The following is a 26,431-nucleotide window of genomic DNA, read 5'->3' on the forward strand; positions in this document are numbered from 1 at the left end:
TGCATAATTTCAATCTAAATTATTAACTTATGATATTAATTAGGGGGGGGGGCGGAGCGGGGGGGGGGCCCGGTGCGCTCGGAGAGCGCACCGGCCCCCCCCCCCCCGCTCCGCCCCCCCCAAAATAAGCGGCGCAGTCCCGCAGCGCGGCCTGCAGGCGGCGCTATAATAGCGGCGTTCCCCGGCGCTCACAGCGGCCATGGCGGCGGGGCGGTTGCCGGCGCTTCTCCTGGTTCTGGCCCTGCTTTTGGGGGGCCCGGCGGGCCCGGGGGTTCGGGCAGCGAGAAGCCGAGGAGCCGAGAAGCAAAACAGCCTCCGGCGAGCCGCCAGCGGGCTCTACCAAGGGGTCAGCGGGTTGTTCGGCGAGGACAACGTGAGGGCCCTGCAGAAGGTGAGGCGCCGGCATTTTCCTCGTTTCTCTTCGGTGCCCTTCGCGCTCTTTTCGTTGCTCGCGGGTGGTTTTTGGGGGGGTGGATGCCGCCCCTTACCCCCCCTCGGTGCCGCGGCCTCGTTTCCTGGGAGGCTTTGGAAAAGAAAACGGGAGGGGAGGCTTGGCGTGGGGCGAAATGCCAAAAAATAGATATTAATTAATGCCTAAATAAAGGTTATTTCAGGTGGGGGAGGAGCCCTCCGGCTGAAATGTAGTTTGGCTGCACCAAAGAGCATCCTGGGTTTGCAGGGCCGCATGTGAACTTGCAGGATCTGAGGCATGAGGGACCTGCACATTCCTCTGCTCCTTCTTTCCTCAACCACTAGGAGGAAAGAATAAATACTGTTAAATTGACCTGTAAATGCATTGGAGACGTGAGGGAGTGGAGCATCTCCCGTGTGGGGAAAGGCTGAGGGAGCTGGGGCTCTTGAGCTTGGACAAGAGACTGAGGGGTGACTCAGTCATGGGGATCAATATGGAAAGGGTGAGTGTCAGGAGGATGAAGCCAGGCTCTTCTCGGTGACAACCAGTGACAGGACAAGGGGTAATGGGTGCAAACTGGAACACAGGAGGTTCCACTTAAATTTGAGAAGAAACTTGTTCATGGTGAGGGTGGCAGAGCCTGGCCCAGGCTGCCCAGGGAGGTTGTGGAGTCTCCTTCTCTGCAGACATTCAAACCCGCCTGGACACCTTCCTGTGGAACCTCAGCTGGGTGTTCCTGCTCCATGGGGGGATTGCACTGGGTGAGCTTTCCAGGTCCCTTCCAACCCCTGACACTCTGTGATTTCAGTGTCAAGCTGGGCTGTCAGTTGCTCGATAAAACCATAATTCTCTGTTTTGCTTTACCAGTGTCCTTTGCTAGTAACACTGTTCTCTTCAATCTCCAGAACAATGGTAAAGCTCATAAAATGCATTTGAAAAATCCCACCAACGTATAAGTTTACATCTCCAAATGCCTAGAATAAGGGCAATTGCCATAAGTAAATTTATCATTCACAGAGTTTAAAACTTTTACAAAGTTATGATTTTTTCCTTGGGGACTTCAAAATAGTCAGCGGTTCTTGTTTGATGAATTATCATTGTACTCACGACCAGTGGATTTCAAAGTTTAAGGAATTGAGGATTTTTTATAATTTTCAGTTTTATTTCTCAGTTTTTCTCCAGGTTAACAGAAAGGTTTGTGAATGGGGTGGATATATTAATGGACACATTCTGGAGAATATGGACTGATTTGTTAGATGTCCTTGGAATTGATGGTAAGTGTGATGCCTGTTAACTCTGGAGCTCTCTCACCTTTTATCAGTGTTTACAAGCATAGGCCAAGTGAGAAAATAATGACATTTTATCACGCTGCATTAGACATCCATCAGTGGTATCTCTATCCGCTTCACATGGCTTTGATTTTGCTATTAGTACCTTCAAACAAGAGGACTAAAACCAGCCGCTACGATTCTGTGTAGGTATCTACAGGACGTCTATAAAACACGTTACAAGGCGTGATTGATTTCTTGGTATCATCCTGGAATGGATGCACGTGGTCAGGAACGGTGTAGGGAGATAAAGAAGGCCTAGAAGAAAGGAAAGATGCAATCGAGAGCATTTGGAATACAGCTTTGACAAAGCAGGATACATTTGGACCTTAGGCCCTAGAGTAGTTGGTCTTTAAAGAACCTTTGGCACCTCTGCTTTAAAGGAATTGATTCAATTGCATCATTGGAGGTGAGCCAGTGCTTTGAAAATGGTCCATCCAGAAATAGATGAACTAGCTTTACCCCTTACTTTAGGAAACACAGTCATGATCCCACCGCGTGGCCCTTTGAAGCCGTCCTTGCATTTTTTACCCTTATCACTTTGGCGCTCACTCGTTAATGCTCATTAATTTTGCTTTGTTTTTCAGCTTCCAACTTGACTCATTATTTCAGCCCTGCGGCGATCGCCAACAACCCGACCCGCGCTCTTCTGCTGATCGGTGCCATTTTACTTGCCTATTGGTTTTTATCTCTCTTCCTTGGATTCTTCTTCTATCTCCTGCACATGCTGTTCGGTCGCTTTTTCTGGATTGCCAGGGTTGCCCTTTTCACCCTCTCGTGCGTGTACATCCTCCAGAAGTACGAAGGTGACCCAGAACACGCCGTCCTGCCCCTTTGCTTTGTTGTAGCCGTCTACTTCATGACGGGGCCGGTTGGATTTTACTGGAGAAGAAACAGCAGCAGCAGCCTCGAGGAGAAGATGGACCACCTGGATAGTCAGATCAGACTCCTGAACATCCGTCTGTCCAGGGTGATCGAAACCCTGGACAGAGGCAGTGACCAATAAACCAGTACAGACCACTGCACACCAGCGCTAGAGAATTCCTAAGCACTGTCTCGTTCGAAGTTATAAAGCAACAAAAGCATCACATGGTAAAAAGTGTGCGAAGTTAGAACTTTTCATCATGTGTAAGACTAATTTATCTAGATTATACACTCAGCCATTATACTTGTAGGAGAAAAAGAAAAGATCAGCTGTATATTCAGAGTTTTATCCAGTACTAGAATTTTCTCAGTAGATAAAGGCTTACTTTTACAAGCATTTAAAAACATCTTTTGTAAAGTTTTTATAAAAGCAAATTGAATAGTCTTTCAGATATTGAAATTCAGCTAAACATATGCAAATTTGACACTTAAAAAGTTAAAAAGAAAAAAAAAATCTCAAGCTACCAAACACTTCCATTGAGAAGTAACTGCTGTGGGTCCACTTTATTGTTTTTTCAAAGTAGTGAATGTTTTCGTTGTATTGTGGGCTTATTTCATTGCCTGAAGTTGCCTTTCATAGAGTATGGGATGAGGAATTTTCTGGTATGCAGGCCAAAAAATTCACACCATAGCTTTTAATAGGAGGTGGGGAATAATGGAGAAGGAAGTTTTCATAGATCCTTAAATGCCAGTCCCAAATGAGGAGTTGGGAAGTGCACGTGTGGCATCATTTCATTGCATTTCATCGCAACAACTTAAATTTGGTGTCTGAAAGGAAATGTGTTTTAACAGTGACACAGGAGGAGGCCATGTAGTGTGGCAAATTGTAATTCATATTTGATCTTCACAATGAAGCGTTTTCTCAGCATAAGTGCGTATAATAAATCATGATTTTTATCTCCGGACCCACACACTTTCTCAAAAAAGGCAGCAGTTAGAACACTTGCAAATGTATTGTTGCTTAAAGCTTTCTCAGGACCAATAAGCGGCAATAAATTATTTTCAGGAAGATCTGGATTTTTTTCTAAAATTGTAATAGTTTTATAGGAGCTTTTTGCTTGAAGTCCGTGTCCTCGCTCTATTGCATTTTAGGGAAAGCGAGTCACCTTATGAGAAGGGTGCATTAAACAGCTGCGTTTCAAAGTGATATAGGAGCTTTGAAGCAATTGTCTTTTGAAGGATTGTGTATTTGTAGGCTTAGACACTGGGTAGGGTACCACTGGCTTTGTAATGGAGGGAACCTCAGGGAAGAAAGTCTGAGAAGAGGTTTAACTCGGTGACCTAAACCGTAGTGCTGAGCACAGCATCCATGCCACGAGAGGGGAAACGGAGCTGGGCTGCAGAACCATGTGCCGTAACAGCTACACCAGTAGCTACACCAAAACTGGCGCTGTGCAGGGACTGGCTGGAAGGGAAGGGGAACAGGACTGGCTGGGGACGCTGAGCTCAGCTTGCCTGAGCTTGGCTTGGCTGAGCTTGGCTTGGCTCTTGCTCTTCGGCCGCTTCTTTCTTTGGGCAGAGCTTTTCTTGGATGTGATGCTTCACTGAATGTAACTGCGGGGTGAATTTATTCTTCTCTTCGTGCTGAAGTTTAATACTCTTCTTAAGATGTGTGTTACTTGCCTAACCTCTTTTGGTCTGTATGTGACATTTACATGAGGGGTTATTTTAAAATCTGCTTTAATGGCCTTTATTCCAACCTGCGATCACTTAAATTCAACACGGTTGAAGTTCATATGCAGTGGGCACTGTTGGAATCCTCCTTTTTTTTATGTCATTTGTAAATCCTCCTGCACCCCATTTCTCGAGAAATACGCATTTAGAGTCGCAACGTAACTGCTTTTCATAACTTAAAATCTTTCCCGTGAACAGATAAGTACCATGGCAACGAATACTTTGTAAAGCTGAAAATGTAAATTACAGTATATTCCTTTTTACAGCTCATTTTCCATAGTATTACGGAGTCTTCCTTGTAAACTCAGTTTTCCCTGCTGTTGCGCACAGGGGACTGGGCTCATATGCCAACCTGGAAATGAGGAATTCGTTAGCAAAGCTTGTCAGGTCGTTACGTGTTTTGCTAAATTAGAGGCCTGAGGACCAAAGTCTGCAAACCTCGGTCATGGAAGCCGCTCCATCGACTTCAGTAGGACTGTGCACATGGGTCAGTTCTGCGTAGAATGTATTTTATGGAATCCATATTTAATGTTGAAGTTACAAATAATGAATTGTTTATATATGAAGAGTTATGATAAAAAATTCTTTTAAAATGCTATATCAAAGTTAATTTGGATTATAGTATCTCCCTGTCTTGCGCTGATCATTTATCTTAGTTTTGTAAAATCAGCCCTCCTGTATTAATGCTCTTGATTTTGAACACCCTGCTGCTTGAAAGAAAGTATTTTTATATCTACGCGCATCCCATGTATAGCAAAATGTTATGTGAAAAGCAGTATATATGAAATGGGATATTTTTAATCAGTATTTTTCTCAGCTCTCGGTTTCCAGGTTAGTCAAATTCATAAGTGATGATTATTTTTAAAGCACAATCTAATCTTCGATATATAGCTACTTTAAAAACGCTCTGTGATTTTTAAACACGCGCTGCAGTGGAGGCGCTTTCGGGACATGAATGTGGTGGCGTATTTAATCACTCTCGACTTTTGTAAATACCCTTTACAGCTCTTTTCCACACCAAGCGCTCTGGTTTCTCCCCGGCGCATTTCGCTCTGTAGGACGTGCTCTGGTGCCGGCACTGCTGTTGTGTTGCCGTTGCCGGGGGGGCCGCGCTGGTGTGGCCCCATCACCCACCGATAAACCCAGACAGAATTTGAGAGGTTTGCTCAAGTCGGTGACAGAAATGGGAGCAAAACTCTAATCTCGCCACCCCAAGTCACCAAGCGATGGTTAAGATGGGCGTCAGACTGTCCGGTATCAGGAATTCCAGGAGGGTCTTGAGTGTTTTAAACTTTGTACTTTAAGACCTAACGTTTGAAACTGCTGTACTATTTTTAAGACATTCACATTTTTGCAAAACTCATTTATTCGGAAGTACGCGCTTCACCTGTAGATAAACTGATCTGTCGTGTTTGGAATGTGACGCTTTCACAAGTGGCATTGGGTGTCGGGGTACAACGCGTAGAGCCTGGTGTAGTTCAGTGCTGTGCTTAGTGCGTCCGTCAACTCGTGATTTGCTTATCGAGACTCGTTGCTCCGTTAGTGTGGAAAATAGACCAGTATCAATCTCCGCTCTTGGGTGGCGTGGCCGTTTCTAAGTGTGATTCGCCTCACGTTCTGATCTGTATTCGGCAGCTAATGACGTAAATGACCATGAGTTCTCTTTGTCCAGGAAAATAAAAGGTTTTACTGTATCCGCATGTATTTTAAACTTTTGGATAATTCCATCGAACTGTGATGACAGCACATTTAAAAGTCGATCTTTTCCTTTTAGCCAGAGGTTCTATTTGCTGTGGCAGCACTTGTTCTCGACACTGGCGCTAGTGATTTCACAGCCTGTTTTGTACATCAGATTTCAGATTATAGTGTTTTAAGTTTGTACAACGGTGTTTATGTAAAAACAAATGATTTGGTCTGACGAGATGATATATGTATACTTTTGACATATGATCCATAGGGAGATATTAGATTCTACTGATAATATTAAGTAGTTACAAATATATCAGACTTATTTTTTACAGAGCTATACATGCCTTTATTTATTACTTATCTGACCACCCAATCGATGTACTATGTAGTTCAATATTTGTAGACCAATTTCACGAATCACCTATGGTATTGTGACAAAGCTTAAAATAAACGTTTACTGAAACTTTGCACTGAGAGCTCCGCTGTGATCAGACTTTGCTCTGGCACCGGGGAAAGAGGGTTTGGAGCCCACCCTGGTACCACGCGGGGGCTTTGAGGGACTTGGGGCGGTTGTGAAACACCCAGCGGGGCAGAGGGGACATGGGAGAGCGGGGCTGGCGGCTCCACCCTCGAAGGCTGAAGCAGAAACAGAAAAAAACAATGTCAGGGGTTGGAAGGGCCCTGGAAAGCTCATCCAGTGCAATCCCCCCATGGAGCAGGAACACCCAGCTGAGGTTCCACAGGAAGGTGTCCAGGCGGGTTTGAATGTCTGCAGAGAAGGAGACTCCACAACCCCCCTGGGCAGCCTGGGCCAGGCTCTGCCACTCTCACCATGAACAAGTTTCTTCTCAAATTTAAGTGGAACCTCCTGTGTTCCAGTTTGCACCCATTGCCCCTTGTCCTGTCACTGGTTGTCACCGAGAAGAGCCTGGCTCCATCCTCCTGACACTCCCCCTTTCCATATTGATCCCCATGAATGAGTCCCCCCTCAGTCTCCTCCAAGCTCCAGAGCCCCAGCTCCCTCAGCCTTTCCTCACACGGGAGATGCTCCACTCCATCATCTTTGTTGCCCTGCGCTGGACTCTCTCCAGCAGTTCCCTGTCCTTCTGGAACTGAGGGGCCCAGAACTGGACACAATATTCCAGGTGTGGTCTCCCCAGGGCAGAGCAGAGGGGCAGGAGAACCTCTCTGACCTACTGACCACCCCCTTCTAACCCACCCCAGGTACCATTGGCTTCCTGGCCACAAGGGCCCAGTGCTGGCTCATGGTCACCCTGCTGTCCCCAGGACCCCTAGGTCCCTTTCTCCTACACTGCTCTCTAATAGGTCATTCCCCAACTTACACTGGAACCTGGGGTTGTTCCTGCCCAGATTCAAGACTCTACACTTGCCCTTGTTACATTTAATTCAGTTTCTCCCCGCCCACCTCTCCACCCTGTCCATGTCTCCGGAGGGCAGCACAGACTCCCAGTGTCGGCCACTCCTCCCAGTCTGATGTCACGAGCAAACTTGCGCCACCCCCTTCTCGCGAGAGCGCGCCGGCGCGGAAGTGCCGCAAGGAGCGCACGTGTGGCCGGGTCGCACCGTTCCCGTTCCCGTTCCCGTTCCCGTTCCCGTTCCCGTTCCCGTTCCCGTTCCCGTTCCCGCCGCCATGGGCCGGACCCGCCGCAGACACAACTGGAAGGCGCGGCTGCAGCACAGCCCCGGGCAGCCCCCGCCCGCCGCGCAGCCGCTGGAGCTGCCGCTGGAGCTGGGAGGTGCGGCGGGACCCGCGCGTTCCGTTCGTTATCGCGAACTCGGGTTTGAAGTGACCGTAGAGACGCTGAGATTAATTATCGCCGTGCCTTTGCTGTGTCGTTTTTATGTTTTCATTGGAAACGTTAAAATCTTACTTAAAAGTAACTTATAGGCCTTGCCTTAAAGGCTCTACTAAAGCTGTTACTACATTTCAGGAATTATTTGTTAAAGCAATAATTAAAAATCTGTTCAACATTTGCATTCTCAAACGTTACGTGTAAAAATATATACGAATCTAATTATTCAAACCTCAGTAATACGGGTTTTTAGTATGAAAAGCTCCTTATGTCCGGGAGAGGCTGCAGGGTCACCCCCAGGCCCACAGTGTCCTGAGTGGCTCCACTGCCCTGACCCTGGGGGAAATAAATTAAAAGAAGGGAAAATTTCATAGTGCTGCTACATAAGGCAAATTCCCCTTGTGGCTGTAGTGAGCACAGGGCTGGCGAGTCCCCGCTTTCATCCTCTTTTGTCTGTGCTGATGATGTAGTTTATTTTGGCTGGGGGTGAAAGAGCTGAATCTAGGATGAGTCGTGATAACGCTGTAAAGCAATGTGCTGAAAATAACCTGCCTGGCACAGGAGAATAACCAAACACCTGCTTTCAGATGAAGCAAAGCTGAAGGGAATTGATGGAAGCAACGCCCTGGTCCTGCCAGCAACAAAAGCAAAGAAGAAAAAGGTAGCCTGTGTTGTTCAAAAACAGAAGAAACCCCTGAGCAAGAAACAGAAGAAAAACCTGCAGAAAGTTTTAGAGCAAAAGGAAAAGAAAAAACAGGTATGTTGTTGCTTCCTGGGAACTCCAGCTTTGTGACTTCTGTTAAAACGGTGAAGTTAATTCAATATTGGCGTGTTAATAAGCAGCTGTTGTGGTTCCTGGCGGTGCCCGATACGTGGAGTGCATCACCTGCAGAGTGAATGACGTTATGTTTTAAATCATTCCGTGAAACAGATCGTGTGAGCAGCTTTGTCCTGCTGCAAAATGCAAAGCTTCATGCTCCCCTAACTACTGCTGCGGCTTCTGAAATATCTGTTTCCAGGTCTTGTATGTTTTCTGTACGCAAATAGAACTTTTCTGTCTTTGTAGAAGCTTTCCAGGCAAAGCTCCTGTTCATTTTAGTGTGTGGTTAACAATTTTGACAAATGAACTCTGGTTTTGGAGGCAGTTTAACCTGCGGCTGTGTGACGTACCAGAGCTGTGCTCTGCGTTATGGAGCTGAGGGGAGGTTTCTGTTGCTCCAGCCCTCGTTTCAGCATTTGAGTTCAAATCCATTTTCTTTGCTGTTTTCTGAAGGGCGCAGCTGAGGTTTCATTGCAGCGTGAAGGGTCAAGTCTGCGTTTCTATCTCTGCTCTAGCGTGGGGTTGAAATCTTCATGGTGGGGGACGGACCACGTAGCAGCAGAAACGTCTTTGCAGCGAGATTTGCCAGAGCACCCTTCGAGCACAAATCTTGCAATGAAATTATTTCCTGGTGAAAAAGAGCACTGATTTTGGTTGTTCTTTCCTAAATAGCGAGCTGAGCTGCTGAGCAAGCTGAATGAGGTCCAAGCTTCCGAGGCAGAAATGAAGCTCCTGTACACGACTTCCAAGCTGGGTACCGGGGGGCGCATGTATCAAATTAAAAGGTAAAGCATTATTTGGAAAGCACTGCTCTGGTTTATTGCTGTGGTTGAAATCCTGGCAACCTTCTTTGCTTGATTTATTTTTTTTTCTTTTTATTGTATAGCCGTTCTTCAGAGTGGATGGAGTGAAATAATTGTATATTTTTACGTGTTAAGATGGTGGTTCTTGTTTGGCTGATGTCATCTTGAGGGGATGTTAGTTAAAATAATTTGGTTATCCCTTTCTTAAGAGATGAGGTGGGTGACAATTACACCTGCATACTCCTTCAAATTATGCTAAAGTGCATAATTGGTAGATAAATGTTTACCTTTTCTTAGTTACGGGCTTTTTCAGAAGCTGCGTGTAGGTAGAAGTCGAAATAAATTGAACTACAAAGACGCTTTCTGAAGAAATTAATGGATATCGGCATAGAGTGTGGTGAGATACAAATCCAGCAACCAGGTCAGCTGAGGCTTCACCGAGCAGAGTTGTGAAAAGCTGGGACCTCTGTGGGTAACGTCTTCTTGCATTGTGCTACACCCACGGGGAAGGTTCCCCTGTTTCAGTAAAACCTGTGGTCAGGCTCAGACAGGCTCAGGACTTTGGGGGATGTGACTTCTCTGGTTTATGTAGAAGACTTGTCTGGCTTGAGGTCCTGGAGATCATTGACCGAAACCTAATCCGCGTGTTTTTGTTTTGTTCCAGGGTGATGCAGGAGCCAGGCGCCACCGTACCCGAAAACATCCGGAGCATCAGCGGCGCAAACAAGAGGAGACACAGCTCAGAGTCGGAGCCTGAGGAAGAGCCCAGCAGCTCTGAGGAGGAGATGGAAGAGCAGAGAGAAGAAACTGGAGCGTCCTCAGGCGGTGGTTTGAGTGCTGCTGGAAAGCCGGAGGAAGGCGCGAAGGCGGCGGTTGTGCCCCAGCAGCTGGCGGGTCCTAGCGCGATGGTTCCCCGGGCAGCCGCCAGCAAACCGCCCTGCAAACCCGCTGTTTTCGTCCCCGTGGACAGGTCTCCTGAGATCCAGGTGAGGATCAAAGGGGCTGGAAATGAGGGGATCCCCCATCGGGTGAGGTCACTGCGGACACAGGGGGTTGTCCTTGTCCCCTGCTGGTGCTGCAGGGCAGCAACATGCGCTTGGCGTCCTCTTGGTGAGCGGGACATGTCTGAGCTTCGGGCCTGTCTGATCCAGCAGGGGGAAAACTCACTTTGTTTTGGAATGTAAGCATTTGTCTCTAGTTTTAAACATAGAATCTATTATTTTTTGTTGGGAAATCTTGCGAAGTCACTTCAAGCTCTCTGTTCTGCTGGATAGTTTTATTCCATTTGCTGTAGGTGGGGAGTTCTGTAGAAATGGGAAAAGCTCTGCATGTGTCTGAGCAGATGTTTTGAAATGTTTCCTTGAAGTGCTGCATGAGTAAACTCAAGGGAACCTGAAGTTTCACGAATTAAAGTGCAGGGTTTGGCAGCTGCTTTCCGGGAAGCCATTCTGGTTGCTCTAGTTTGTGGACGTGCTGGTGTGAAATCAGTTGGTTCAGGGCTTTTACGTGTTCTATGTTATTTAGGAGGCAAGACTGAAGCTTCCAATCCTCGCTGAAGAGCAGGTCATCATGGAGGCCATCAGTGAGAATCCCATCGTGATCCTCTGTGGGGAGACGGGAAGCGGTAAAACCACACAAGTGCCCCAGTTTCTCTATGAAGCTGGCTATGCCAGGTATGAGCCGTCTTCTGTTTGCAGCAAATGGAATGAGAAAAATTTGAGCTGAGCTCAGTCAGTTCTGGTTTTGTTTCTTCTGAGCTGGCTGAACCAAACCCGGTCTTTTCTGTGCAGTGGTAGCGGGGGTGTTGAATGGGCTTTTAAAAAAATCTGAAGGGAATAAGACTGACTTGCAGAAGTCTTTTGAAACCTCCAAAACTTTTCCCTCAAAGCCACTGGCCTGTTTTTCACAGAGGGGCTTCGTTGTCTGTCTGTCTCGCAGAGTTTAACCTCTGCGTACGGAGGTTTGTTTTTACCTTTGCAAGAAAATGAACATCTTTGAAAATACCTGTGGCTCACCTGGCACTATTGGTAGCATTTATAAGCTCGAGCACCCTCTAAGATGCTTCTTATGAGCTGCATCAAGGTGCTTCTGTGCTGCCTCTGCCCCAGCCTGAGACTCTCTGAAATGGACCCTCATGCCAGAGGGATGTCCAGGGGCCTGGAGTTCAGTGAGCTGGAATTACAGAGACAGCGTTTGGGAAAGAAATTCCTGCCATACATGCATCTTCAGATCGATGCACATATAATAGAAGGATAATCCCAAAGCTGCTTCTCCATCCTTTTCTTCTAACTATAACTAAAAGTGATGCAGTGTGAGCGATGCTACGTAATTTAGAGCTGTTGTGCAGAAATCCCTGTGGTGTCCGTCTCCCCTGCAGCTCAAGCGGTATGGTTGGGATCACGGAGCCTCGGCGTGTGGCTGCGGTGTCCATGTCCCAGCGCGTCGCCAAGGAAATGAACTTGTCAAACAGGTGAGGAGAACAAGAGAGCCGAGACCTTGCTAGCAGGGGAACGCTGAGATGCTCCGTGTGTGTCGTAGGCTGAAATGAAGGTTTGCACCTTGCTTTGGCGAAGAACTGTGGGAACGTTACTTATAAACTCTTCTGTGGGGTTGTCTATTAAAAAAATAAGCAGTTTTTTTGCTGCTAATGGTTGTAAGTTACTTTTTAGAGGGAGCTTTGTGGACATGGTGTGTGGGCAGTGATTCCAGTTTGTCTCCATATGAGAAAGTGTCCCCTAACAGTGAAGTGACACTGCTGTCTGTCCCAGCTTCTCGCACTTCATGTCCTTTTTGCCTTCTCTTGGTACCAAGTCTTACTTCAGTCAGGCTGAAGGCTGCCTCCTGGTCCCAACGGGAATTTTCTGTTTCTCCCCATGCTTTTTGTCCCTGGCGTTTGCTCACAGAGTGGTTTCGTACCAAATCCGATACGAAGGCAACGTTACAGATGAAACGCAAATCAAGTTCATGACGGACGGTGTGCTGCTGAAAGAGGTTCAGAAGGTGAGTTGCCGTCCTCAGCGTTACAAAAAGGAAAATATTTTGTATAGCTAGGAATAGAGGCCGGTTGCTTTGCGTGGGTTTGTCGCCAGCTTTTTGGAGCAAAATCCCTTTTGGCACCGGAGATACGTTTAATCTCAACCCTTTATATTCCTGTCGAGTCCTTAAATGAGAGGTTATCTTGCTGTGTCAAAGAGAGCAAGGAAGAGACTGGAAACCAGGCTGCTTTGTGTAGGGTAAATACATTAAACTGCGCTCAAATATGTGGTTGAGGCCACAGCCATGAGGGTGCGGGTCAGCGTTTGTGTAGCTGTAGGTCATCTTGACTTAAAGATATCCCTGCGTGAGGCTTCTTGTGAAATCCGCCTCTCTTCTCAGGACTTTCTGCTTTCCAAGTACAAAGTCATTATTATTGATGAAGCCCATGAGAGGAGCATGTACACGGATATCTTGATCGGCCTCTTGTCTCGAATCGTGCCCCTTCGGGAAAAGGTGAGAGCAGCGGTGTTTTCACATCTGGACACGGATGTGCTGGGGGGACATTAGACGTGAAGGGGAAAGGCTCTGTGATGTGGAAGTTGATGGGAATCTGACAGAAACCACAAAATAATGCTCAGTAATGTGTTTGTCTTTACATATGAAGGAAGAAGCACAGAGCCTACAAAAGAGGGAAAGATAGTACAGAGAACTTTTCAGGCAATACCCAATTAATTTTAGATTCTCAGTGCCACAAGACGAGTGTAAATAATTGACATTAGCAGCCAGTTAGAAAGCGAGACGCCGACTGTAGCACTGGAATAGCCGCCAACAGCAGCGCTCGGGGGGCAGACGTTTTGGGGAATTTGGTCCTGAGCGATGCTGGGGCTGCAGGGCAGTGCGTGGCTTCTGGGTTTGTGTTATTTCGGATGCGTTCAGACACAGAATAAGGCGTTTGTGTCCCTGCAGAAGGGGCAGCCGCTGAAGCTGATCGTCATGTCGGCCACGCTCCGTGTGGAGGATTTCACCGATAACAGCAGGCTGTTTTCTGTGACGCCTCCGGTGATCCAGGTATCGTTCTTCTCGCTGGGATCCGCGTCAGAAATACAGCGAGGGCTTCTTTTATGAAAACAATTAAAAACCAGGGGCGCTCTCATCTTTCCGGTTCATGCTGAAATCTTTCAGATATCAATTTAACAATAGTTATTTTATTTAGACTATTGTTTCTTTTGAGACTTGTTTTTCTTTCCACTTCTGTCAGAAAACTGCCCTGGGAGGGTCTGATTTTCTTGAAAAACTGGAAATCCCAGTTCAGGAGAACTAGAAAGCCTCAATATCGATTGATGACCTGAAAGAGAGAAGAGTTTTGGTTTCTAGCTTGGTTTTGTGGTGTTGAGAGTAGACAACACTGATAATTTCTCCAGGTCTGGTGTTTTGTAGGTTACCAAAACCAAGAGCTGGATGGAAATACAGGGTGAGCTGTTCTAGTTGTCCCACAGAAGCTGTAAGGATTGCGCTGGAGCGAACAAACCCTTTTTTCTTTCCTCTCTAGGTAGACGCAAGGCAATTCCCTGTAACCGTTCACTTTAACAAGAAAACTCCCCTGGACGACTACAGCGGGGAGTGCTTCAGAAAGGTGTGTAAGATCCACCGCATGCTGCCCCCAGGTAAGGTCGCTGCTGAGAACCTCTCCAGTTCTTTACACTTAATGTGTCTAAAGGTTTCTGGGCTGGAGTTCCTCCTTGTTTTGTTTTGGGGTGAGGTTTGGTTTTTTTGTAAGTTGATCATGGGACTGCAATGATGTATTGTGTGCTTTGACTTAGAAGGTTTGCCTTGTGAAAATTGCCTTTCAGTTAAGTCATGGTTAGACCAGCATGCTTCTCAAGGGAGCAGGAGACGACAGACGCAGTCAAACACCCTCTTCCTCCTTGTTACTTCACAGAATATTCAACCTGTCTTTAATCAGGAAGGAGATCTGAAGCTTTCCAAGGTGCGATAGCCGTGCTGAGGTTCAGAGGGATTTCTTCTCTTGCAGGTGGGATTTTGGTGTTTTTAACAGGCCAGGCCGAAGTTCACTCTCTCTGTAGAAGGCTAAGGAAAGCCTTTCCGTTCCAAAAAACCAACACCACAGGTAATGCTCTTTGAATTTATCCCACTGAGAGACGAGCTTGCTTTGCATCTAAAAAGAAAAGCTTTTATTTGAAAAACCCAAAAAGTGAGGGTTGGGGAAAGGGCTCGTTGTGGATGATTTTGATGACTAATTGTTAAGTTTGTGCTGTTTTGAGTTTGGGGAAAAGGTTTATGTGTATGATCCCTTCCAGTTCCCAAAAATCCATTGCATTTCTTCACTTTGGTTGTGGATTGAGGTAGAAACGCTGCTGCTTGTTGGTGACCATTTATGTTCAGGACGGTGGAATTTCCTGAGATGACTTTAGAAGGTCAAATTCTAATATAGCTCAGCTAATCGTCTCCTAAACCTCAAGGCACATGGTTGGTGTGTGTGCTGCTGCTGAACCTCTGTATGGCCCCTAAATGGAATTATAACGTTAAACTTGAATGTCATCCCTGTCCTGTCTGCTTTCAATGTGATATTTGCTTCTTTCACACTGTGATGCTTTTTGATTCGCTAAAACGTTGAAGCGGGACCAGACTCTCCCCGCTACCTTTCCCGAGAGGGAAGCATCCTCAGCTGACAGTGATCCCACCGGCTCTTTTTGTAGGAGGAGATGATGACAGAGAAGAATCAGTGGAAGAAATGAGGAAATTTAAGAAATCGAGGAGGCGGAGGAAAGTTATGGTAATGTGCGATGGCTGAAATTCCTCCGAGAGGCAGGAAGGAGCAGGAACCCCTGCAGAACAGTGCTCCTGTGCAGCTGTTCTCACCAGGCTGGTTTAGACTTGCACGAAGCTTCGGAGCCACCTTTGTCCCCTCAGGAAATCCAGCAATGTGACCTACACTGGTAACTGCTGCACTAAGAGTGCCAAAATGTCCCTGGATGTCATGGGCAGAAGATTGAGTTTGGTTGAGTACAGACCGTTACAACTTTAATAGGAGGAGTTCCAGACTTGCTGGCTCCAGGGCTGCTCCTCATCTCACTGCTTGTTACCCAAAACTGAGACTGATGCATCTGTGAGGAAGGGGAATGTTTGGCTTCCACCCAAGTCCCGCATGGGCTTTGTTAGCAGGAGATCTTGATGTTGTAGAGATACTGTCCACTAACATGAGATCCTGGTAGCTGCAGGGGCCTGAAGTAAAGAAATTTTACCCTTTTCCCACTGTCATCCATGTGAAAAAAGGTTGCCCTGGCACAAAATGCTGTTTAAAGCACTTGGGTTACTCCCCTCTGACTTTCACCATTACCAAATGCTGAATCTCAGCCTTAAAACACAAATACAATCCTGCTGTAGCCTTCAGATCAACAAATGTTTGGAGAAAGTGCTCAGCTTTGCTTTCAAAGGAATAAAAAGTGCTGTTCATGTCCCCCATTAATGCTCTGTGCTTGTCTTGTCTGTCTTTCTCAGACACTCCCCAAAATTGATCTGGACAATTACTCTGTTGTACCAGTGGATGAAGGAGATGAAGACAGAGATGCTGAGAGCGATGACGATGTTGCAGGGTCTGATATTGACCTGGATTTAGGAGATGGAGACTCAGAAGAAGGTTTGGCACTTAAGAAATAAGAATTCCGTCTCTCCTGTGAAATGTGCAGCACAAGCCACTTGTCCTTTGTCCTTTGCTGAACTGGTGTGATAGCACAGTAGACCTGGGGTGTGGAAAAGCTGTTAAGGTTTTTCCAGTTACAGCTTTGTACCAAGTACTTTACTGGTTTTAGTTGAAGTGGTGTTTGTGAACGTGTTATTAGGACTAAGCCTGGAAGTTGGCTTACTTTGTGTGTAACGATACTGGTTTGTTTCCTCACAGATGAGAAATCTGATTCATCCCTTCCACTCTACGTGCTCCCACTTTATTCTTTGCTGGCACCAGAGAAACAAGCAAAGGTAAAGGATTTATTGTCACAGTGAGTAGAGAGATGTGTGATCATTGTCTAAAGTCACGCGTGTTTTGAGAGTTAAAACTTCCATCTCAGAAATCCCTTCTTGTCACCCCTTTGCCACCCATCCAAGTTGGCTGCCTGTCTTTTTGCCGTTGTTTGCAGTGCATTTCACGTGCCACTTTTGTACCTTCTCGTAGGTATTCAGGGCTCCACCTCCCGACACAAGACTGTGTGTCGTAGCCACCAATGTGGCCGAAACGTCGCTTACCATCCCAGGCATCAAATACGTGGTTGACTGTGGAAAGGTCAAGAAACGTTTCTACGACAAAATCACCGGGGTTTCGTCTTTCAGAGTCACCTGGATATCTCAGGCGTCAGCGGACCAGCGGGCAGGTCGGGCTGGCCGGACGGAACCGGGGCACTGTTACAGGTACCTGCTGCTTGAAACAGTTTGGGTTTGTCTGCTCTTCCTTCAGATAGGAGAGGTGAAGCCAAACACAAATTGTCACTGGTGACTTTGGCTTGACAGTTTGGCTTCTCAATGGCTTTTCTCTTAATGAAAACCCTTATTTTGGTGACGAGATTAGCAGGGATTCCACTCCAAGCCAGGTTCACTTTTTGTGAATAACTCGGTATGCCTCAGCGTGTAAATAACAACTTGGTTATATAAATAGTACCTACAGCTGCCTTTTTCTTAAATCCCTTGCCAATTTTTCGTGCATATCTTCAGAGTTAAGATTTCCTTGTAAGTCCCTAAGCAGCACTTCTGGTCCGCTAGGTTATACTCTTCAGCAGTCTTCATGGACTTCGAGAAGTTTACTGCTCCAGAAATAACAAAGCGACCGGTAGAAGACTTGATTCTGCAAATGAAGGCATTAAATATAGAAAAGGTGAGGTGTAAATTGGCTTTGTACTACAGCGCTGATCAAAGTGGTTGCCCCTAGTAGCCACAAACACACACAAATGTCTGTTGTTGTCATTGCTTGAGGCTGTGCCTTATGTTAGAAATGAGCATCCTGGGACTTGATTTTGGTTCTGCAAACTGCAGAAGCCGCTATGAATTCCACCAGGCCTTAACAGACGTGTTTGTTCAGGTAATAAGAGCTTACTTGTACTCCTAGTAGTGGGAAAAGCCGCTGTCTGAACAGGGGTTGTGGTTTGGAAATACTTGAGCACTTTCTGAAGTCAGACCTTGGAGCAGCCTGCCCGAGGCGGTTCCTGCACAAAGGGGCAGCTGCGGGTGACGCTGGTATTCCTGTTTCCTAATGGTTTTGTTCCAAGCATTTCCTCTCATTATATGTCCTTTCCTCTCGCTCCTGGCAGGTGTCCTACATGTTTTTCTCTGGTATATGTAACCAGAGGGGAGGGTTTCGCTCCCTTCTGTGGTTTCCTGCTGCATTCAGGCTCTGTTTTTGAGTGGGAGCTGTGTCAATAACACACTGAGAAGCATTTTCTCTTGGTGTCTGTAGGTGATCAACTTCCCGTTCCCAACACCACCTCCCACAGAAGCACTTGCAGCAGCTGAGGAGTTGCTGATAGCCCTGGGTGCCTTGAAGGAACCCCCCAGGACAGGAAGGTAACGTCTGGGGGCCCCCACAAACATCCTCTCAACACTGCTGTCCTCCTGCCTGCTTCTCCATCTCAGCCCTTACATCCGAGGCTGTGATTTCGTACAGAGACTGGCATCATTCTAGTAGCCTCTGGCTCCCCTGCGTTTGTTTTACTGGCCCTGAGTGTGTTCTAATGCAGACTCTACTTCATTACGTGACTTTTCCTCCTCCTCCCCCAGGCTGAAGCAGCAGCTGGCAGCAAAGCTGAGTTGCCCTATTAGTCCCCTTGGCAGAATAATGGCCACTTTTCCCGTAGCCCCCCGCTACGCAAAGATGTTGGCCTTGAGCAGGCAGCACGACTGCCTGCCGTACACCATCACCATAGTGTCTGCAATGACCGTCCGGGAGCTTTTCGAAGAGTTCGACAGGTGAGTGAGTTAGCCTGACATCCCATTTACAGGGTGCATCACCTTGTCACAGCAACGCTCCTTACATCAGGGCCCCTCTGCTCGTTATTACAATATATATGCTGGTTTGTGTTTCTTTTAGGCCAGCAGTAAGTGAGGAGGAGACAGCGAGACTGAAGGGGAAGAGAGCAAGGCTTCTGCAGATGCAAAAGATCTGGGCTGGGCAGGGGCCGATGCAGAAGCTCGGAGACCTCATGGTGATGTTAGGTACTGCAGAGAGCGATTTCCCCATCCCATTAACTTCTGTTCTCTTCTGCCTGTCACCCTGAGCTCTCAGCTTTTTACAGCCAAAGGCATCCTCGTGCTGCAGGACTAAACCCAGCAGTGTATTGCCCAGCACTGTATTGCCAGTGTCCCAGGAACTGCGATATGCACGTGTCAACCGTGACAGTACTGTCCCGAAGTTGGTTTAATTAGAACTGATGGGCTAAGTCATTTTCTCCACCTGACTGTTCACTTCCAGGAGCAGTGGGGGCCTGTGAATATGCTGGCTGTACCCGAAAATTCTGCGAGGAGAATGGGCTCCGATACAAAGCCATGCTGGAAATCCGGCGCTTGAGGGGGCAGCTGACAACAGCAGGTAACTGGGTTTTAAGAGGAATTGCGATTTATTCTCCTTCAGGGACTGACAAATCAACTGAGCTCTTCGCAAACTTTTTTCTGTTGAATCTTCGCTTCCTTCCCCCGCAGTGAACTCAGTCTGCACTGGTGCCAATCTCTACGTTGATCCCAAGATGAAGCCCCCAACAGAAGCTCAAGCAACTTACTTGAGGCAGATCGTGCTGGCAGGGCTGGGCGATCACGTTGCCAGAAGGGTTCAGGCAGAAGAGCTCCTGGACGACAAGTGGAAAAACGCCTACAAGGTAAACAGTTCCTCTTCCTCTGTGCAAAGCCTGGGCTTCTGGCAGGATGCAGCATTGAGGCTGCCTGTGCTGGTTTTCTGCAACTTTTCTCTATAGAATTTAAGTTTCCAGTGTTACAATTTCTCAGTCCTCACGTAGTAATTGTTATAAAAGAGCTAGGAAGTAGCATTAGTGAATCTTGCAAAGTGCTTGGTGTCTCCAGAGAAGGTGAAGCAGAAAATTGTGGGGTTATTAAAAACCTCTATCGCTTAAAGAAACCATATAAATGTACATCTGAGACTGATATTAGATGCAATCAAGACATCAGATTGCCAGTAACTCATCTTACTCTGCCTCAATCTTCTGTGCTTTCTTAAAGACCGCTCTGCTGGAGGACCCCGTGTTCATCCATCCCAGCTCAATCCTCTTCAGAGAGCTCCCAGAGTTTGTGGTGTATCAAGAAATTGTTGAGACTACAAAACTGTACATGAAAGGTGAGGCTGCTGCGGTCCCCACGTGTTCTTGGGTACGGTGAGGAATTCAGAAGGGCCTTAGAATGTTTCCCTTGCTGTGGTGACTGAGTGCTCTCCTTATAGTGGTCATGCCTCCTGGGATTTGGTTCCTTATGTTTTCTAGATATGGGATCAGGGGAAAAATAGGCCTGGTTTATTGTTGGGCGAGTAGAATTGGCTGGAGCAAAGCTCAGCTTCTGAAATAGCTGTTCTGCACCAGCCCTGTCAGCAACAGCTCCCTGTTGCTGGTGTCTCAACAGAAGAACCTAAGTAGTTGGCTTGAAAAATGAGATACGAGTAAATTTGTGGAGATGAGGCCCTGACTCTGCACTGTACTCACAGGACTGCTCATGAGCAGCAGCCCTTGGCAGTGAACCTGCATTCCAGTGTGTTTTCCCTTCCTCAGGTGTGTCCGCAGTCGAACCCGAGTGGATTCCTGCCCTGTTACCCCCATACTGCCACTTTGGGAAGCCTCTGGAAAATCCTCCTCCGTCTTACTGTCCCGAAACAGGCCGAATTCGATGTCACAGACCGAGTGTCTTTCGTAAGTGTATTGCAAAGTGTCCGTCGGTAGTTTCATCCAAGAGCTGCTCTGTAGTCATTGTAATGTTGCTTTTAACAAGACACTCAGCAGACCAGAGAGCTCAAGTTCAGCTTGGACCGTTCAGAGAGCTAAACAGTGGTTTGAGTAGCTCCATGGGATTCATAGCATTTAAATACCAGCATCTTCCCACTGGCATGGGCATCGTATGCCCGTCTGCTCCCCCTGTGAAGGAGCAGGGCTGGCTGGGTGGTGGCTGTGTCCTCTCCTCTTCTCTTAGCACCTGTGTTGTCACATCTTCCTTGGAAATGTCCCCTCCAAGCATTTGGCAGACTCAGCATGATCTTTCTTTCCAGATCGAGTTAGCTGGGAGCTCCCGGCTGTGGAGGTGGATTACCCAGAAGGTATTGATCGCTACAAATACTTTGCCAGGTTCCTGCTGGAAGGAAAGGTCAGTGTGGTCCAGCTGTGTAATCAATAAGTTTTAAGCCCAGTTTTTGGAGGACATGAGCCATGTAGCGTCTTTCTTTGTGTGCGTGCCCATTCCTCGTAACTTGCTGGTGGCTGTAGGAGGTTGGTGAGGTGGGGAAGATCTCTTTAAAATGTGAAACAGCATGAAAATCAGCATTTGGGTGAAAGAGGCCCCCAAGTATAAGTCCATTTTTTGCATAGGAGAAAAGCTGTAGTTCATGTCTTTGTTCAGACACATGCATCATCTAGAAAGCCAGTTGGGACAAGATTGGTATGGAGACACAGATGGGAGAGAGATGGTAATAGAGAACATGGAATAAAAATCCACAGTAGTCCAAGTTCATTGATGATTGTGTCCAGAGAACAATTAATTTACCTTGCTAATTATATACTTTTTATAACAAACCTTCCAGGTAATTGAAAAGTTGAGTTCTTACAGCCAGTGTCTGCTGTCCAGCCCCCTCATAATGCTGAAAACATGGTCCAAGTAAGTTATTAAAAACAAACCTAATTTTCTTGTCTCCAGTGAACACTTTAAACTTCCTCTCAAAGGAAAGAAATTCAATGCTGGGAAGGGTGTTCTAGGTAGCAATCTTGGCTGGAGCTGCGGGGAGAGGAAAATGAGTTTTCTTACCAAGAAAAATTGTCTCAGGAGAATTCTGTGATGTAAGGGCAGTGTGGAAGAAAGCACGCAGCCTGCTGGTCACAGCCGCGCAGCAGACAGCGCCGTGCCACCAGCGACCAGAGCACCCGGCTGCCCCCTGGAACAACAACACGTTGTGGGGGGAAGAAACGACTTCCAGTGAACTTTCTTGAGCAAATGACACATCTCTGTATCCAGAGATCATGTGTTTCTACTTCAATACTTGGGCTTTTAAAAATGCTTTGCTAAATTATGCTAATGAACACTGTTTTATTGCATCATTTTATTTTGGACTGATTTAGACTTCAGCCCAGGACAGAATCCCTCCTGCAGGCCCTAGTTGCAGAAAACTGTGATAATCGTGATGCTTTACTGGCTGCATGGAAGAAAAATCCTAAATGTAAGTGTTCTGCTTGCTTAATTACTTGTCATATCAATGCAGACTTCATAGTGTCTCAAGCACCATTGAATTATAATTTAAAAAATGGACAATTTCACTTGATAAGCTCCAAATATTTGCTATTTTCTTACCAGAAACAGTAACACTCTGTGTGTTGCTTCTTGTGAAGAACTGCAGTTTCCTGTACTTTAGAAGACAACATTTATTTTTATTTAAGAATTTATTTTCTCTAGTTGTAATCACAGCTAAAACGTTTAGTTTGGGCTGTTTTAAAATGAAACTATGACGGAACTGTGAGTGGATACAGGGAGATTTTTTTTCCTGGGTAAGATGGATTTTGTTCAATATCAGGGTACCAGATTATGAGAGTTCTTGACAGAAGCAGCAGCAAAGTGATGCGGTGATAGCTGTCTGAGCTGCAACACCAGCCCCGTGATGGAAAGCTGGTTCTTGCTCACAGGATGACACCGCAGCCCCTCGTCTCTCCAGCCAAACCACTCCTGTAGCTGTCTAATTCCTCCTCTCCTTCATTCCAGATTTGCTCGCAGCCTATCGTCAGTGGATCCCCGAAGCCATGCACGATGATCTAGCCAAGAACTGGCCACCGGTAGCACTGTGAAGTCCCCGACTCTGCCCTTGCTGGACTCCTTTTCTCTAAGATGTTTCAGGAGGAGCTTGGATGACACAAATGGACTTGCTAATTGTTAGCAATACCTTTTTGTAAGCAAATTGAGTGTTATTCTGGTTCCCAGAAGCCCTACCAGCTGTTTTGCTGGTATTTTGTAATACTGTTTGGATAATTTTATCCATTGTATTTTACAGATGTTCTTTTTCTATCTGAACTTTCTCTTTGGACTATATTAGTCATATGGACTATATTAAATATGTACAATTGTTGGTTTGGATGGGAGAAATGTTTTCAGCGTGGGATGCTGTATTAAGCAGAATTTCAGACCTTTGTGGACCCTTCCTCATGCGTGACGTGGAGATCCAAACATCGACCGAACTGTTGGTCCCCCCAGTGTCTTTTCCCCCCCTCCAGCCTCCTCCTGGGAGCAGCAGAGGCGGGAAGAGATAAAAGTTGGATGCTGTGCAGGGGCTGCCCAGCCACAGCTGAAACTCTGGTGTGTTATCTACACTGTTCTAGTCACAAATCCAAAACACAGCAGCATGTGGGCTGCTATGAAGAAATCTCCTCGCTCTGCTACGTGGTTTACCAGGGCTGGTTTGTAATGGCTGTAGCTCCTGACCCTCCCTGCGTTTCATGGGCTGAAGCACTTTTGGAAATGCAGCAGCTTTTTAGGAGACAGGGCAGACTTTAACCAAACCATCTGCTGATTTTGCAGCAAGAAATTCTGGTAGTCTTGGAAGAAAATGTAAGGCTTGAGTTTACCTTTTATTTCACCTAATCTTTTTCCACCTTTTAAACCCTGTGCCCATACCATGTTAATTTGCTGTTGGTTGTAATACTGCAATATGTGAAGGTTTGCGCGGGGACCCTCCTGGTGCAACTGGAGCACAGAAAATGCTGGATCCCCACACCCCAATGGCTCCCCTGTGCTTCAGGGGCTGCATGCCGGGACACAAGTAAGCGATAAACAACAGCTGATGTCTCATCAGTATATTTTTTCGAGCAATAAAGAAAATAGCTTGTTTTGGCTGTGTGTTTATAACATAAATGCTGCAACTCTGTCGTGTTTAGCAATAACCACAGGCACGAGAGTGTTGTGAGCTCCTGGCAGGGTTCCTTTCCCTAGCAAAAATTGCAGCAGTTTGCAAACTGCTCTGTGCTCAGGGGACGGAATGAAAAACAAAATAAAACAAAGCAACAAACAAAAAAGGGAAATGTTGAGCGTATTTACAAATTACGAAACTGAAATTACGGCTCCTTTGGGAAAATGGACGAGAGTAAAGCCAAACTGGCTTGGACGGAAACACTCCTGCAAGGCGAAAAAAAAACGAAATAGTATAGAAAAGTGGAGATGCCGGGGATTGAACCCGGGGCCTCATACATGCAAAGCATGCGCTCTACCACTGAGCTACATCCCCTTCTTATTAAGAGGTTTCCACACGGTTTATGTGACCGGTGCTGCTCGCCGCACACCAGCCTTGTCCGCCGGGCCGTCCCCCGCTCCGCGCATCCCGCGTCCCGCACCGGCAGCACCCGCGGAGCAGCGCGGGGTGTGCGGCTGTTCCCGCGCTGAGGGAGTGAAGGCGGGAAAAATATTCCCTGTGCCTGTCCTCGTTAGTATAGTGGTGAGTATCCCCGCCTGTCACGCGGGAGACCGGGGTTCGATTCCCCGACGGGGAGGTTACACATTTTGCTCCCCGCTTGCCGTTTTCCTCGGGCGGGCCCTGCCTAGGGTTGTGTCGGAGGGGCGGCGGTGGAGCGGCGCGACCGCCAGACAAAGCTGCTTTTTTTTGTGCCAGGGGAGGGGGACCGGGATCCGCCGCTCTCCCCGCGGTGCCTTCCGAGCACCTCGCTGCTGCTGCGGGTATTTTTGGGGTTGCCTGGGGTCCAATCCCCGACTTGCAGGGGACTGGAAAGCGTGTGCGAAGGCAAGGGGGAGCGCAACCTCTGAGCGACCCAGGAACCGGGTGCTGTCTCCGCGGGGGTGAACCCTTAATCGGGCGGGCACACAACACCGAGACCGTGGGCACCCACGGGTACGCTGGGCGGGGTCGTGTCCGCGGCCAGAGTGGGGGCTTTTGCGCGCCGAAATAGCTCAGTTGGGAGAGCGTTAGACTGAAGATCTAAAGGTCCCTGGTTCGATCCCGGGTTTCGGCAGAGCCTTTTTCCTCCATTTACCCCGCGGGTAATGGCGGGTCGTTTTGCCGCCGAGCGCAGCGGGAGGCCGGGCCGCGGTCCCCGTGCCGGGAAAGCGGCGTTTACGGCGGGTGTCACCGCGGGCGGTGACGCGTGCGGAGGTTTTGCGACAAAAACCGCTTTCTGCTGTGGGTGTCTCGGACACGGAGCGAGGCGGCAACAAACCCAACCGAGCCGTCCTCGTTAGTATAGTGGTGAGTATCCCCGCCTGTCACGCGGGAGACCGGGGTTCGATTCCCCGACGGGGAGGTTGCGCAACCTTTTATTCCTTTTTCCCCCACCCCCCGTCAAGAAATCTTCCGATTTCTAAAGGAGGGAAAAACAAAAAAGGCAGAGTTTTGTGTCTGCGAACGCAGAGCGTTCCCAGGCTCCTAAGAGCTGTCTGAAGTTCACCGCCGGATACCGGCTGCTCGTGTCCGCTCCGGTGCCCGTTTCCCCTCTGCCGTCCTTTCCCTTCCCCGGTCACCCCGGTGAGGGACTCACGGGGCAGCGTGGCCCCCGCCGGGTGCGGACCTGGCCGACAGGCAGGGAAAACCGTTCTAGGTAGGGGGATGTAGCTCAGCGGTAGAGCGCATGCTTTGCATGTATGAGGTCCCGGGTTCAATCCCCGGCATCTCCACTCTTTTCGTGCACTTAATTATTATTATTTATTTTTTTAATCCTCCTGATGTGGTTTTTTTTTTTTTTTTAATCCAGGCTTAAACAACAGAAAAGTGCACCGTGAACGTGCTGCCCACAGTGGTAGCTTCCCAGCAGCAAAAAATGGCTTTTTTGTCACTTGTTTCTCCTCAGGACTGGGCAAACACACAAGATTCTTCTGTCTCTCTGGATATTGCATTCACACACTAAGGCCCTGGAGACACAGAGCTGCTCAGAGGGAGGAAAAAAGCACCAAACGCTGAAATGGGGGTTTGCTGCCCTGCTAACCCTGACACCCCAAAACCAAGAAGAGCTGGCGTTGTGCAAGCCTGTGGTTTCTATTTTATCTGCACCGTTATCACCAGCAGATCCAGCTCGCTCTGGCAGGGAGAGCTGATTAGTGACAGATGTAAAGTGACATTTCCTGCCAGGGCAGTTAAAACGCTCCCTGTGGTGTTTATTTCCTGCTGTTCCTTCTAGTTGCTATTTTGAGCCAAATGTTTGGCCACAGCACTGGTGAAGTGTGAACATCCCTGTTGTAAACCTCTCCCTGGACCGCTGAACTTCTGCACGTGAATACGAGAAAGAGACGGTTCCTGCCCCAGAGAGTTTGTAATAATACTCACAAAGTGACGCTTTTGGGCACATAAAATCAGTCTTGGTCAGTGGTCACAGTCTGTTACCTCAGGATGCTCAGTGGTTGGCTGCCCACCCTAATTAGACAAAGAACAACACTGCATCACCTTAATTTCTTCCTGCTAAAAAAAAAAATCCATCTTGTCATGCAATACATTGCCATGTGCTTTTTTTGACTATTTTCAGTCCCGAGTCCTCACTCTGTAACTAAAATAATAAGCTTACCCTCCTTACACACTTTCAGATGAGGAAAGACCTAAATCTGAAAGGCAATTCCAGTCTTTTATGTCTATACAATTCCAAACGCACGCAATGTAAGCACAATTCTAACCTGAGTAGAAAGCAAATGACTTTCATGGTGGTTGAGGTTGTTATTACTATTGCAACGCTGAGTTTCAATACAAACTCAACGCAGAAGCTCCCCAGAGCTTTCCCCCCCATAAACAGCTCCATGTGTCAGCAAATGTTTTC

General features: G+C 47.4%; 2 protein-coding genes, 1 long non-coding RNA gene and 5 other non-coding genes across 9 annotated transcripts in view; 6 read left to right on the top strand and 2 right to left on the bottom strand.

Annotated features, from left to right (window-relative positions):
* Positions 1 to 135: 135 nt before the first annotated feature.
* The window catches only part of LOC139829288 (uncharacterized), a 26,999-nt gene continuing 703 nt past the window's right edge, over positions 136 to 26,431 (bottom strand). Inside the window, exons 2-3 of one of the 2 annotated variants that reach the window (XR_011741734.1) lie at positions 25,951 to 26,037; positions 136 to 752 (exon numbers count right to left, since the gene is read on the bottom strand). This is a non-coding gene — a long non-coding RNA (uncharacterized lncRNA). Of the gene's footprint in view, positions 753 to 23,632; positions 23,799 to 25,950; positions 26,038 to 26,431 lie in introns of those variants that run through there. The other variant, XR_011741733.1, reaches the window with a different exon arrangement.
* On the top strand, positions 164 to 6,494 carry BRI3BP (BRI3 binding protein). Its single transcript, XM_065851201.2, has 3 exons — positions 164 to 391; positions 1,584 to 1,686; positions 2,328 to 6,494. The coding sequence occupies exons 1-3, from the start codon at positions 200 to 202 to the stop codon at positions 2,744 to 2,746; spliced, it is 714 nt and encodes a 237-aa protein (XP_065707273.1). The 5' UTR covers positions 164 to 199; the 3' UTR covers positions 2,747 to 6,494.
* Positions 7,560 to 23,514, top strand: DHX37 (DEAH-box helicase 37). Its single transcript, XM_065851200.2, has 27 exons — positions 7,560 to 7,784; positions 8,429 to 8,598; positions 9,334 to 9,446; positions 10,129 to 10,450; positions 10,989 to 11,137; positions 11,842 to 11,934; positions 12,368 to 12,464; positions 12,840 to 12,953; positions 13,407 to 13,508; positions 13,990 to 14,104; positions 14,473 to 14,568; positions 15,158 to 15,234; positions 15,960 to 16,098; positions 16,360 to 16,436; positions 16,630 to 16,862; positions 17,211 to 17,322; positions 17,902 to 18,008; positions 18,222 to 18,410; positions 18,532 to 18,656; positions 18,913 to 19,029; positions 19,140 to 19,312; positions 19,671 to 19,785; positions 20,210 to 20,347; positions 20,701 to 20,795; positions 21,229 to 21,302; positions 21,761 to 21,858; positions 22,395 to 23,514. The coding sequence occupies exons 1-27, from the start codon at positions 7,679 to 7,681 to the stop codon at positions 22,475 to 22,477; spliced, it is 3,429 nt and encodes a 1,142-aa protein (XP_065707272.1). The 5' UTR covers positions 7,560 to 7,678; the 3' UTR covers positions 22,478 to 23,514.
* On the bottom strand, positions 23,836 to 23,907 carry TRNAA-UGC (transfer RNA alanine (anticodon UGC)). The gene has a single exon. It is a non-coding gene; the product is annotated as a tRNA-Ala (tRNA).
* Positions 24,098 to 24,169, top strand: TRNAD-GUC (transfer RNA aspartic acid (anticodon GUC)). Its single transcript has one exon. It is a non-coding gene; the product is annotated as a tRNA-Asp (tRNA).
* Positions 24,574 to 24,646, top strand: TRNAF-GAA (transfer RNA phenylalanine (anticodon GAA)). The gene has a single exon. It is a non-coding gene; the product is annotated as a tRNA-Phe (tRNA).
* TRNAD-GUC (transfer RNA aspartic acid (anticodon GUC)) lies at positions 24,863 to 24,934 on the top strand. The gene has a single exon. It is a non-coding gene; the product is annotated as a tRNA-Asp (tRNA).
* Positions 25,233 to 25,304, top strand: TRNAA-UGC (transfer RNA alanine (anticodon UGC)). Its single transcript has one exon. It is a non-coding gene; the product is annotated as a tRNA-Ala (tRNA).

The sequence above is a fragment of the Patagioenas fasciata genome, chromosome 17, assembly GCF_037038585.1.
Source record: "Patagioenas fasciata isolate bPatFas1 chromosome 17, bPatFas1.hap1, whole genome shotgun sequence".
In the NCBI taxonomy this organism is placed as follows: Eukaryota; Metazoa; Chordata; class Aves; order Columbiformes; family Columbidae; genus Patagioenas; species Patagioenas fasciata.